The following is a 12,818-nucleotide window of genomic DNA, read 5'->3' on the forward strand; positions in this document are numbered from 1 at the left end:
CTGCATCTGTTACACAATCTCTAGCCAGATACTAGCTTTTTCTTTAGGGAAAAATGAACTCTGTAACGTAATGTCTTCTCTTTTTTCTGATAGTCTTATTTAAAAAATAATTCTACTCCTTATTCCAGAATCATGCTTACAGTATTGGATATTTGGACCTTAGAAGGATGAAAACTAGGAATATTTATCTGCTTCCCTGAAAGTTATGTTTTCAGGCAATTAGATCTAGAGTCTTAATTTAGCCTGTATGTGTGTATGAACCACATAAGGGCTTATTAACATGCAAAATAGATTTTCTTTATTGAGTAATAAGCTCCATACTCTATGGTGGAAAAACGTAAGTTTTCAAAACACAGTCTACACACTGTTGCTAACATGGGAAAGCGAAATGGCAGTGTGTTAAGCTTGGAAGTTTCCAAAACCTGTAGCGTTGAGAGGATTTTTGTTCTGTTGTGGTTTACTAACTGGTTTGCTCCTGCCCCGTGCAGACAGGCTGTGTTACCAGCTGTCACGGGTATCTAGACCTTATTCATTGAAGTAGAGATTTTCAAGTACGCACAGGTATAATTTTGCCTGTATCTACACCTTTGCAGTGAACTTCACCTAATAGTGCTGAAGAAACTTAAACTGGATGTGTGACTATCATCATGTACACTGTTATACATACTGCTCCTTAAGTAAGCCTGATGAAGTTCCAAACGTTAATTTAAATGTTTAGAGATGATTGCAAGTCTTTAAATAGAGAGAGATAAGACACATTAATTCATAAAACTTACCAGTCAGGTAAATTTGTCCTGAGGGTTGCTTTAGACAGTCTTTGTCATGCCTTGTGAATTGTAAAACATCTCTCCCCCATCCCCCCTCTTGTTTCTACCACAGTACTTATGAAACTATTGTAGAAATCATAATTGTGAATGAATAGGTGAGGCTTTATAAAAATGCTCCCATTGTGATGCAGGGATGGAAATTCTCAGCTGAAATTTTAAATGTAGTTAATGGAAGTAGAAGGGGACTGCTTCTTCAGTCAAATGTTTGCATCTTACAAAATATAAATAATCTGAAAGCAAGTAGTTACTCAGTTCAAAGCTTAAACAAAATGAGGTAAAGGTTTTTAATAAGTTCTGGTCACACAGAAACGAAACTACTGTTGGTAAATCTCTAGATGTTTTCATTCAGTAAACACTGACCATCTGAAATGAGCAGGCTGAAAATGTTCATGAGGGAGTAACTTTTGACTTACCATAATAAACTGTACCTTTTTTTTTTAACTCCTTCCTTTAAATAAGCTATTACCAGCTTCCACAATCAAGAGAATGTTTTGTGTGACCTAAACTCTATGCTTTCACTGATCTCAGTTTTTGAATATTCTGGAGCCACACAGCCCAGAGCTGCTGCTGTGGTAGATGGATCTCTAAAAAATTCCAGTACAGCTGAAGCATGCTCAGAGCAGGAGTAGGTAACACAACTTCGAAGGCTGTGGTAGGTTGAAGAGAATTACTGTGACCTTGTGCTTTTTGCTGACAGGATCCATGTACTCTTACAATGACTTGCCTAGTCACCCCGTAATAGCTGGATGGAATTTTCATGCTTTTGCTTTCCCACCAAATCAGTTACAAATGGAGGAAAATAAATCTGGAAAAGATATAGATGATTGTGTATTTAAAGAAACATTAAAGGCTTAGACACTCAGGGTTTTTTTTAGTTTGTTTACATCTACCTATAGCACTTCCAATTATAAACTACGTTGTCTTGTCTTTATTGCGGGGATATTACAATTACAATATAAGAATATAAGAATATTTCAAAGATAGTTCAAAAATGGATGTTATGAGTTGGCCATTAGGTCATGATGGAGATGCAGGCATTTCTAAGAAATTAACTTCATTTAAGTATGGTTCAGTAGTTAATACAACTTCCATAAAATTCAGGCAGGTTAATCTCATGTTGCTTTTTCCCTGCCCTGTCCCACATTATTTCCTCTCTCTAGTTGGTAAAATGGCTGTTAAAAAGAGAGAATAAAAAAGATGAAACTAATGCTCCTGAAGGAGATACTGGTTATAGTATATAGAAATATTTTTTAAGTCTGCTGTCACTTCCCTGACACTGTGTCATGCTAAACTAATAACAACTATTATTTTTCAAGTGAAGATTTTCTTCTGAGTCTTTTTACCTGCATGTGTGTCTCATCTGAGAAACAAATACAGACTCTCTTCCCATAGAAAATGTTTTTTTTTTCCTTTGCTGTTCCTGAAGGGGCAGCATATCGGGCTCAGACATGGAGGAGTAATTCTAAATGCGAAAGCTCAGAGTTTGCTGTTGTCCAGTGGTGATAAGTATAGCAGACACTCTGGGAGAAAGTTCTGCACTCCCCTTTCTAGCTCTGGTGATGGAGAAAATGTCCTTTGGCAATCCTGTTCCAGTGTCAGCATTCTCTTATGGTACAAATTCTGGTACAAGAAGTACCAGGTATGCTCACTGGGCCCATTTTACTGCTCTCTGCACTCCGCTCCCCCTGCTCCCCGCCCCCCCCCCCCCCCCCAGTTTCTGAGCAGTATGTGCTTTCACTTCTGGTCTGGGATTGAAATTCTGCAGGTTCCTCTTGCAGACCATCAGTACTTAAGCAAGTTATCAAACTAATGTGGTCAGCATAATGGTTGTGCATCTGTTTGAAGGTACTGGTGCTGGTCATCTTGGGGAAGCTGCACTCTGTTGAGGAGTTGCTGTTTGAAACTTGAATCTGTCCAGTAAATGTGTGGTGCTCCCAAAGTATTTAGATACCTACCTGGTGTGCTCTGGCAGTTTGTGTTTGTCCACATAGCAAGAGACACTGTCCTTAGCACAAAGACAAGGCATACCATTTTGCAGTATGTACGGAAAAATTCCAAAGATACGAGAATTAATCTTAAGATGCAAAATGGATGCCAGACGTCCCTGGCAGTTTGCTTCTCTCCTCTGCACATATGATTCTGGAGACAATCAGATCTGTATTAATGATAGTTCAGAGGGGACAGTGTTTGGAATCACCTTTACCCTGTGCTGCCAGGTTGGCCTTGCTGTGATAATTGAACCAACCTAGGCTGTAATCTTAGATACTTGTCTAGTTACTTGCTTGTATCTCCCTGCTCATCTTACTTCATCAAGCAGTTCAGAGATTAGGTCTATCTTGCTAGTAGAAATAGCTGGTTTGTCTAGACCGGGGGAACAAACTCATTTGGTGTTTGGAGGTAGCAGGGAGAGAACAACCTTCATCTTTATACATGAGAGATCACTAATACCAGGTTTGCACTGGTGTTACTTGTTTCTGTCATACTCCTTTTCAAGTGATCCTTATCTTGCAGAATACGTGGTCTCGTATTGGCTCCTTTAGGTTGAGAGAAAGGCATCTGAGATTCATCCAGCCATCTTTGTTGCGTAGTTTTATACTTCTGACTGTGCACAGTCTGTTTACATCACAAATGTGATATGATGCCACCTGCACTTTTAATGAATGTCTGGCTAATTAGCTTGCAGCAGAGACTGGAATAGCTCAAGATTGTCCTTTCTGATTTTATTTTATGAGTTTGTGAAGGAATTTCTCTTACTGGCACAGGTTGGAAGATCTGTAATCAGTCCTGGTTTCTTAAAAATCAGGTGGGATACTGAGTTTTTTGAACAATGGTAAGTTTTGAGGCCAGAGCATTTTGCTTGGAGTTACATAGCCGTATGTTGGGCGCATGAACTTAGTAACGAATACTGTGGTTTCCCTGTGGTTCCTTAATAATGAACTTTAGCCTTAAACAGAACAAATGACTTTCAGTCTTATGAAAACTTGCTATGCATAGATGCAGTGAATGTATAAAAAGGGCTGGGATTTTTTTCTGTTCTCATTCACCATTCCTTTTGCACATACTGCTGTCATTGGTGTCTTGGTTCAGCCTACAGTATTTAGCTCTGCTACTTGTAGATGCAGGAATCTTTTTTATGAAATACTTGAATGACCTAGAGCACTGTCAATAAATTTGTTTCTTGAGGGTTCCTTTCGAAATCCACTGTTCACATACTGACAGTGTGTTGATGAGTTATGTGAATGAGCAGGGCAAGGCACTTGGTTATCACCCCTTTGTCAAAAAAAAGAAAAAAGTCATGTGATGAATGTCTGTCTTTGGGAGCTACATTAGTTTTGTATGTCCTAGGTCCCAGCAGTGCTCTTAGAGATTTCTTGAATTAATAGAATAGAGTAGAATAGCGATGTGGACTAGCTCCTGCTACAGTCAGTTTTTAACTTGGTATTCTAGTTGGTTTTTGTCAAGTTTGTTTGCTTACAAAAAAGGGGATACTGAATAATTGGACTTTTGCCAGAGTGGTGGAATGTCTCCTTTCTTTGTCTCGAGACATTTTTTTGATTTCTCTGAATTTAGAATAGCCTAAAAAATATCGGATAGGTCTTTCATAAACATGGGGTTCGTTCTGCAAGTATGAGTTACCAGGCCTTTTTTTTTTTTTATTGGAAAAAAAAAATTGTTCCAACGCTGACTTAACACCTTAGTTGTTTACTTACTGGACGGTGCTGTCAGCCTGTTTTTTGCAACTGCAGTAAAGCTTATACAAAGTAGGCAATTCAAGTAGAAAAAAGAGTTTTCAAAATAATAAAGAAACCCTACAAATTGTAGGTATATTATGTATGTTTGAGACGTGTGACTAGCATTTTCCTGCTGTGTGTGTTTGTTGCAGATCAATGTGTTTCGGTACAGTGTTAATTTTTCTTGCCATCTCAAAATTAAAGAACCTCATTTGTATTTGTCTTCGAATTAGCAATTTGTCATTTTGCTCTGACTAGTATTTTCTAATGGTTAGTGGATTTAAAAGAACTATGACAACAGACATGGAACAGTTCTTTGAATTACTGTCAGTATGATCTGTGTGTCATTGACTTCTAGCTACAGTGCCTCATAGCTCATACCTGAGCTAGGTGGAGGATAGTAGGATCAGTGTACTTTAAGCTCGTAAGTATAGACATTTTTTACATCTCTTTCTAGAAGGACAGAGTAGTGATGAGACTAACTCGAAATTAATGCCTTCAAGTTGTCTGAAAATTATCCTTGAACCAATTAGCCACTTGGTTGTCCTCCCCCAGCAGAGTTTGACACAAGGGAGGAAGGGCTGCATGCTTACGACAGCTGCATGGCTACCTCCTCTAGTCCAAGCCATTTGTTGCTCAGCTCTTCTAGCCTTTACGAGCCCAAGCTAACTGCAGAGCGGTGGGAATGGATCAGAGACTATACGTGCAGCAGTGAACAACTACTTGGACTGCTGTGTCTCTTTCCTCTAACAGGCACAAAATATATAGTTTATGTTATAAGATTAACAGGGTGGAGTAACTTGTCAACTTCTGCTATGCCTTCCCTGCTTTAGGTGTTTCAGGTACTAAATTCAGGAGACTGGTAATTCAGTGTTGCTTTCTGCATGTAGTTAAAATTCCTTATGCTCCTTGTCGAAGGAGAGCATCACCTCGCCAGCCATCAGTGCGGGGAAGGGGAGCTATGGATCTAGCTTTTCAGGTAGTCTTTACACCGTGATGAATGGGGTTCCCTGAGTTACTATCAGTGAGGATCTGTAACCTGGTCTCTCTGGTTCTACTGTGTTGCCAACTTACTGGCTTTAGGGTAGTATGTGTGGATCATGCCTCTTTTGGCCTTTAAGCCTTTTGTAGGATCTTTTGAGGAGGCAAAAAGAGTATATGCAGTTCTCCTTAGTTAAAGTGCACAAAGGATGTGTGCGCCTACAGGTAGGGTCTGTGTTGACTGTGACATGGAATTACTCTGGGTTTAGACCCACAGCCGAGTTGCAGCCCATCAGTTGATTGTAATAGTTACTGGTGTGCGCAAGTTTTACTTGAAATTACACAAACCACTTTGGGGTTGGATTTGAACTAGTCTGTTATAAGGAAAGTTTATGTACATGGATAACAATTATGAATCAGCTGAAATGCGACAAACTTGAGCACGCACAGTATTAGGTTCAGTGATTCTTACTCTGTTAAGCAGTGTCCCAAATGACTGGATATGAGGACAGTGTGTTGGGTAAACTGGTTCATGAACGGAAAAGTACTGCTGCTTACAGTGGTTGTTGATTAAAAGATTGCTTTACAAAAAATGGATTAATTACTTGTATCTCTTTCTTTAAGTATGTATAGAAAATATGATTCGACTAGAATAAAAGCAGAGGAAGAAGTCTTTTCGAGTAAGCGATGCTTAGAATGGTTCTATGAATACGCAGGTAAGGGTGAAATGCAAATTTCCTAATAAAAAACGTATCTATATTGGAATATAAAAACTGCATTAACTGAGCTTTTCCAAGACTGAATATAGAGGCTTTTTTTGTAAGGGTCTTAAAGAAGGGTCTTGGTTTATATTTTGTGTAGTGTGAAGCTGAAGAGTTCAAGGGGCAATTTTGTCTTTGTCTCTGTTCTATAAAAAGAATACAGAAGGTGTGAAACAAAATGTTTGGGAACATGTATACTTCACTATTCAAATATATAGTTAAAGGTGTACCTCTGTCTAAAATATTATCTCTCTGACTTTAGAAGTTCTGACATCTGCCATGTTAGTGCTGAACAGTACAGAATTATGCTTCAGAAGTGTCTTTAATTTTAAAAAAAAAATAAGGTGGGGGAGATAGTAATATTACAGTTGTTCCTGCTGAATCTGGTGCTTATGGTTTCAAGGAAGGAAGTGAATCAATTCGAGTATCTCATACTAGTCTTGTTTTTATATAGTTTTCCATCGCAAGGTGTAGGGAAGATAGACTGAATTATTTATTCTTGCCCCTTTTGTATGACAGCTTTCTTCAGGCATTACTTCTAGGATGGTTAATTATGATCTGCAATCACAAAAGATGATCCTTTAATAGTGAAGTTTGTTGTTGTATTCATTTCCTTACATGTAGTTTTCTGAAGGGGAGAACTTGAAGTATGGGGGAAAATGATCTCATGACTGTAAAGACCAAAAGGAAATTAAATAGGTGATTGACAAAATAAGGTTGTCTTGCAGTTTTTCTGATGCTGTCTTGGATAACATTGCTCACAGATTGTTCTGGTCTGTCTGCTTCTTATGCATAATGAAGAATGACTTAATTTGATGTAATAAATCTTTCTTCTATTAAAATCATATAAACAAAATTAAATACTTTGAGATGTCATTTGTCTGTGGCAGTCTGAGAGGAGATTCAGACAAATACAAGTCAAAACTAACCTGTTAGATTCTCTGCCTTTTTGACCAGCTTGATCTACTTTTTTACTCTAGCAACAGGGATAACTCATTTTTGTTCAGTTTCATGGAAAGACGGTATGAAAGGAGGGCTGTATATGAAAAAACTTTTGAGTTTCCATTGGATGCATATACCAAAATAAACCAGAGAGAATTCGAGAGTATGATTCTGTTTACAGTATTCAGTAACACTCTAAAAAATGAGTTTTCAAAAAATAATCTTTTTTGTGTTCTTGCTTCAAGTCTTCTCCTTTATGCAGACAGTTGACACTGCATTTGTTTGGGATTTTTTCCCTGCTGTATCTTTACATTGCAGAATGAGTCTAACTTTTAAAGACTGTTGTTTACACTCAGAGAACTGAGAGGATGTCATGAGAAGGTGGGAAAAGACACAATTAAACCGTGTTATTTCTAGAATATTAGGTCGCCTAATAATAACTCACAGGTTGCTCATCCCTTTATAAAACCTTTTTTTCTTGCACATGTGATCTTTTTATTGGATGAAAGTAGACATTTCAGCCTCTTATGTTTTTTTCCTAAATGAACCCTTTTAAATGTGAGTAAAATAATTCCAATCAAGTAGTCCAAATAACTTAAAATGTACCTAAAAAAATAGAATGGCACAGTACAAGTCTAATGCCTGTATAATTTTTTCAACAGAATATTGTAGAAGTTACAAATATCTTGATTTAACAGCATCTATTAATAGTAGTGCATTTTAATAGCATCTGTATTTTGAATCTTTTTTTTTTCTCCTTTTCAGCTGGCAGAGAAATAGCTGTAATTCATGTTTTCTTTCCCCCTGCGGTTACTAAAATTTGGATAATGTGTGGCTGTGGTATAGCAATATGAATAAACAGGAGCAAGAGATTTTTATTTTGGGCTCTTTCTTTGATAGATAATGTTATTGTCTCATACACTATCTTTATCTAAGGAATGAGATTCTGGGAATGGTAATGTCTTGTATCTTGTGTAGCTGTGCGTTACATTTTTATGTGATATGATCTTATGATAACCGTAGAGATTCAAGCCAAGAAATGAAATGAATGCCACTAACAGTCATCCACTCATTTAACCGTGGTAATATTACGTGGCTGTTGCGCTAATCTTAAGTGCATTCTTGAAGATCTTATAAATGTACTCTTCCAAGATTATCTCAGTAAATGGGTAGAATAAAGGATATTGTTAGGAATGAAAAGTTGTTTTACAGCTTTTCTGTCTCTATTTCCAAAGGTGAGATAAAGACGTAAGTGTATCCAAGTCGGATAGGAAGTGTGGAAAAATTTATTGCATAAACAAACAAAACAAACACAAAATCAACAAAAACTTATTCGGAAGTTCAGGTTGTACTGCATGATTGCATTTGTCTTGTGTGGTAAAGGTCAGACTGTTTTAATTTTCAGAGATAAGTAAAATGCATTTTGTTTGCAGGCACTGATGACATTGTAGGGCCAGAAGGTATGGAAAAATTTTGTGAAGACATTGGAGTTGAACCAGAAAATGTAAGTTCAAAGTCCATTCAAAAGATGTCTAATCTATTATGATGTACATGAGCCAGTCTTCTATCTCTTATTTTTCCAACAAGAATTAAAAAATTCTTGGCAGTTAAAAGAAAAATAATGAAATATAAACCAGGGAGGTTTATGTATACATTTGGAAACAACTGTATTTTAAACCCTAAACTGTCAACATGTAAAACCTCAATTTGTCTTTGCTGCCACTCCTTTTTTGCTTCCCCCCACTTAAAAAAAAAAAAAAAAAAAAAAAAAAAAAAAAAAGATATGTAAAATAACAAACAAAAAAACACCACCAAGCTGATGGTTGTCTCTTCTGAAACAATGAGATGATGACACTGGAGATTATTTAATGTAGCAACTACAAAAATATGAAGTAATGTTTTCTTCAGGTTTTCTGGAGAGAAAGGGATTTCAAATGTGGGCAGTATTAGCACTCCCATTATGCCATTTCAAAACACAAATAAGGAATGTATATAATTACATATATCTATTTTATGTGTAGTTATATACAGAACTAAATGAAATTCAAAAAGGCATAGTTGTGCCTTTTACAGGCTTTTTCCTAGTGCCTTATTTTTGCTCTTTATATGCAAGTCCCATCTTTAGTAGCATTCATAAAGCATCTTCTCTAAGTAAAATGAGAATTGTGGTTTTGAAAGATTTACTGGAAATATAAGATGTAATCTTCTAATTTTGGAGGGTATTAGTATAATAAACCCTTGAGATTTATGCAAATATTTGGGTATATAAGTAGGTATTCTGATTTTGCATAAAAAATGTACAGAGCTGCCCTAATATTAGCTAGTTAATGGCTGAGTTGCAAATTTAAATGGCTTGATTTTTTTTTTTTTTTTTTTCCCTTGTAGTCTGCAGGGTCAGGTTTCCTGTGGATTTTTCCATGTATATATCAGAGCTGTTTTTTTAAGTTCCTGGATAAGATAGTAATCTTATGGTATCACTTTATCTAATTTTGCTTCAGTCTTCTATGTGACATGTGGAAAGGACTGTCTTTCCTTTTGGGCAAAACTGTATCAGCCTCTGTTTTGATGTGTGTTAACGTCAGTTCACCTAGTTTTATTTTAACATCTACTTGAATTATACTGCATGGTCAGACCTGCAAAATTAGGTAGGTTTACAATACCCTGGGGTAGCTGGATTCAGGTAGGATCATTATTAGCTTTAGAATAATTGGATTTCACAGAGCTCATGGATTGCAGCTGATGTTCATCTACATGAGTTTAACAAATGTCAAATGTAACATCATCAGATCAATACTTAAAATCTGTAGTTGTTTTGGGAAACCTTTTCTGTAGCTTTGGCACAATTCCTCTTCTTCATTGCACTGCTTGCTAGGTGACTCTGCATGCTCCCTTAAAGTAAAGTGGCTGGTGGTGACTGATGTTCATGCTCTTTGCACTGTTAACTTTTCTTTGTTTGGACCATGTACGGGTTTGTCACTTTCAGGTTTTTTAAATTCTAAAATACAGTCTAGCAAAGTTCTGAACCGCATTTATACAAGTAAAGCATTTGTAGCCTACTAAACAGTAGTTATTTGAAAAATATGTGGATCTCTTTGTTAATTTCTTTGTCTTAATTTTTTTTCTCTTTAAAACAGGTAGTTATGCTTGTATTAGCGTGGAAGTTGGATGCACAAAACATGGGCTACTTTACATTACAAGAATGGTTAAAAGGAATGACATCACTGCAGTAAGTGCTTTGAAAAAAACTCTTTAAGTTTGTTAAAGGAAACCCAATGTTTTAGAAAAGACATACGTTGATGTTTTGACTCATAATAGCTAAAGCAGAGAGTTCTGCTGTGGAGTAGAAGCCATACATTTTTGGTCCTATTTATGATGATACGGCCACTTAGAGACAGCTTGAAACCTGACAGCTGCGTGTCTAAATACAGTTGGATTAGAATGTCTGCAGTCTCAAGAAAACAGATATGCTGGGAGCTTCGACATTGTTTCTGTCCTCAAGGACACCTGTCTTTGTCACTGGATTGGACCTATCTGTGAGATACTGGTATGTTGTTAGAACATATGTAGTTTAAAATGCTAAATAATACAAAGCTTTTCTGTGACTCTGCGTTGTCATGTTCTTCCTAAGAGTTGCTTTCTCCAGTTGAGAGCTTATCTTCATGTCATAATTAACATGAAGGTACTTGAATAATTGTGTTTCATAGAGAGTTGGAGAAAGAACTATGTTTTGACTTATCTTCCAGAACAGAATGGCTGAAATTGTGTAGGAAGTTTTATAGTTCCAGCAAAACTATAGAAAGTATTGTTTCAGTGCTGTGGTTTACTGGTTGTTTGTCATGTATAGACAAGCTCTTGGTTTAATCTGTTGGAGAGTGCATTTTCTACAAAGCGAAACAAATTTTTATCAGAGTACCAATGTAAGGCTTTGCTATTTTGTCTAGATCCATTTCACAGTGTGGGTTTAATCAAGGCATTTTATGCAGACAAACTCATAAACATGCCTTTGTACAGAGCGATGTATTTTGGATAGGTTAATGGAGGTACATGTTAGAGATTCTTTTCTAAAACATTGGATATCTATATAAGAATGCAGACTCTGAATTTGCTTTGTGTTTTTCTTGTAGGTGTGATACTACAGAAAAATTGAGAAATTCTCTGGATTACTTGAGATCTTTATTAAATGAGCCTACCAATTTTAAACTTATTTATAGATATGCATTTGACTTTGCACGGGTAAGTACTGTGGAAGACCAGAATCTGAAATGAAAAGTTAACTTTCACAAGTAATAATTGAAATACTGCATACTTCTGTTTCTCTTAAGATACCATCAATCTTGTTTTCAACAAATAGAACGTTAATGTTCTAGAAAAGTAGATGCAAAATGCCAGAAACGGAACAGGAATGTATATAGGATTCTTGATGCTCAGTGGCTTAGTGTTTTGATGTGTTTTTGTTACCTTCATAGCTTCAAGCTATTATGTGACTTCAAGGAAATCATGTAAGCCATATTGGAGCTTTGCCACTTCCACTGGCTTTATAATTACCCTGGGTTTTCTTCTTACTGATTGGATTTTGTGAGCATATACGTATTTAAAACAGGAAGGCACTTCAGGCGTTTCTGAAGGCGGTAAAAATAACTAACATGATAAAAGCTGGATATGATATAATACAAATACCGGTTCAGAAGAGTGTTGGAAGCTCATTAATGATGTTCTTAGTATTTATTAAACAATATCCCAATATCAGTCTTCCTACTGTAAAATACATATTGATAAAATTGTACCTGTATTGGAATCCATAATATGCATAAGACTATTCCTACTTAAAGGGAGCAATAAAAGAACTATAATTTTCTGAATTGATATGGAATTTGAACATCGGTCTTGCTAATGTGATGAAATCTACAGAACATGTAACATAAAAATGATCACAGGCAAAACTGAAGCTCAGGTTTCAATGAAGGATAATCAAAAGCACCAAGAAAACTTGCAGGAAAAAGAAGTAACGTGAGAAAAATAACAAGAAGTTGAACTGATAGCAGTTCTGATCGTTAAGTCTGTCATAAGTATTCAGATTTGTGGTACATCAGTGCTTTCTGCATGTCATCATGCAGAGATTTACAGTAGTTCACTTTTAAGCAAGGAAACCTACAGCTGAATAGGACAGAATGCATGGTATTAGTTAGTATGAGAGAACAAAAAGCCATATCAACATCTTAATTCCTTCTTTGGTGTGTGAAGATTTATTCTGCAAGTTTTGCTCAATGTAAGATGTAAAGGCTAGAAATAACTAACGTTGCCAAAGAAGTTCAAAATACTGATGAAATATTAGGAATAGATAGCAAATCGGTGCCAGCTGACAGCCTGTCAAAAGTAAGTGCAGAAACTTAAGAGCATAATGGGTGGAGTTTTTTCGAGAGGTAATGAGCTGATGTGACAAATATGGTCTTGGAAAAATACTGAGATACAGATGCTGTGACATAATTTGTGACAAGAAACCCCAGATTGTAGAACTGCAAGTCAAAGGCATATCAACAGGGGAATTGTAAAAACAGTATTGCATTAATAGAATTATT

At 36.4% G+C, this 12,818-nt stretch overlaps 1 protein-coding gene across 15 annotated transcripts in view; it reads left to right on the plus strand.

Moving 5' to 3' along the window:
- The window catches only part of DCUN1D4 (defective in cullin neddylation 1 domain containing 4), a 38,769-nt gene that overhangs the window by 21,882 nt on the left and 4,069 nt on the right, over positions 1-12,818 (plus strand). For 13 of the 15 annotated variants that reach the window (XM_055700983.1, XM_055700984.1, XM_055700989.1 and 10 more), the window contains 4 exons: positions 6,164-6,255; positions 8,676-8,746; positions 10,377-10,468; positions 11,367-11,475. In XM_055700983.1, the coding sequence (XP_055556958.1) occupies positions 6,164-6,255; positions 8,676-8,746; positions 10,377-10,468; positions 11,367-11,475 (364 nt within the window). The remainder of the gene's footprint in view (positions 1-6,163; positions 6,256-8,675; positions 8,747-10,376; positions 10,469-11,366; positions 11,476-12,818) is intronic. The other 2 variants (XM_055700993.1, XM_055700997.1) reach the window with 1 other exon arrangement.

Source organism: Falco cherrug, chromosome 1, assembly GCF_023634085.1.
Source record: "Falco cherrug isolate bFalChe1 chromosome 1, bFalChe1.pri, whole genome shotgun sequence".
Lineage (NCBI taxonomy): Eukaryota > Metazoa > Chordata > Aves > Falconiformes > Falconidae > Falco > Falco cherrug.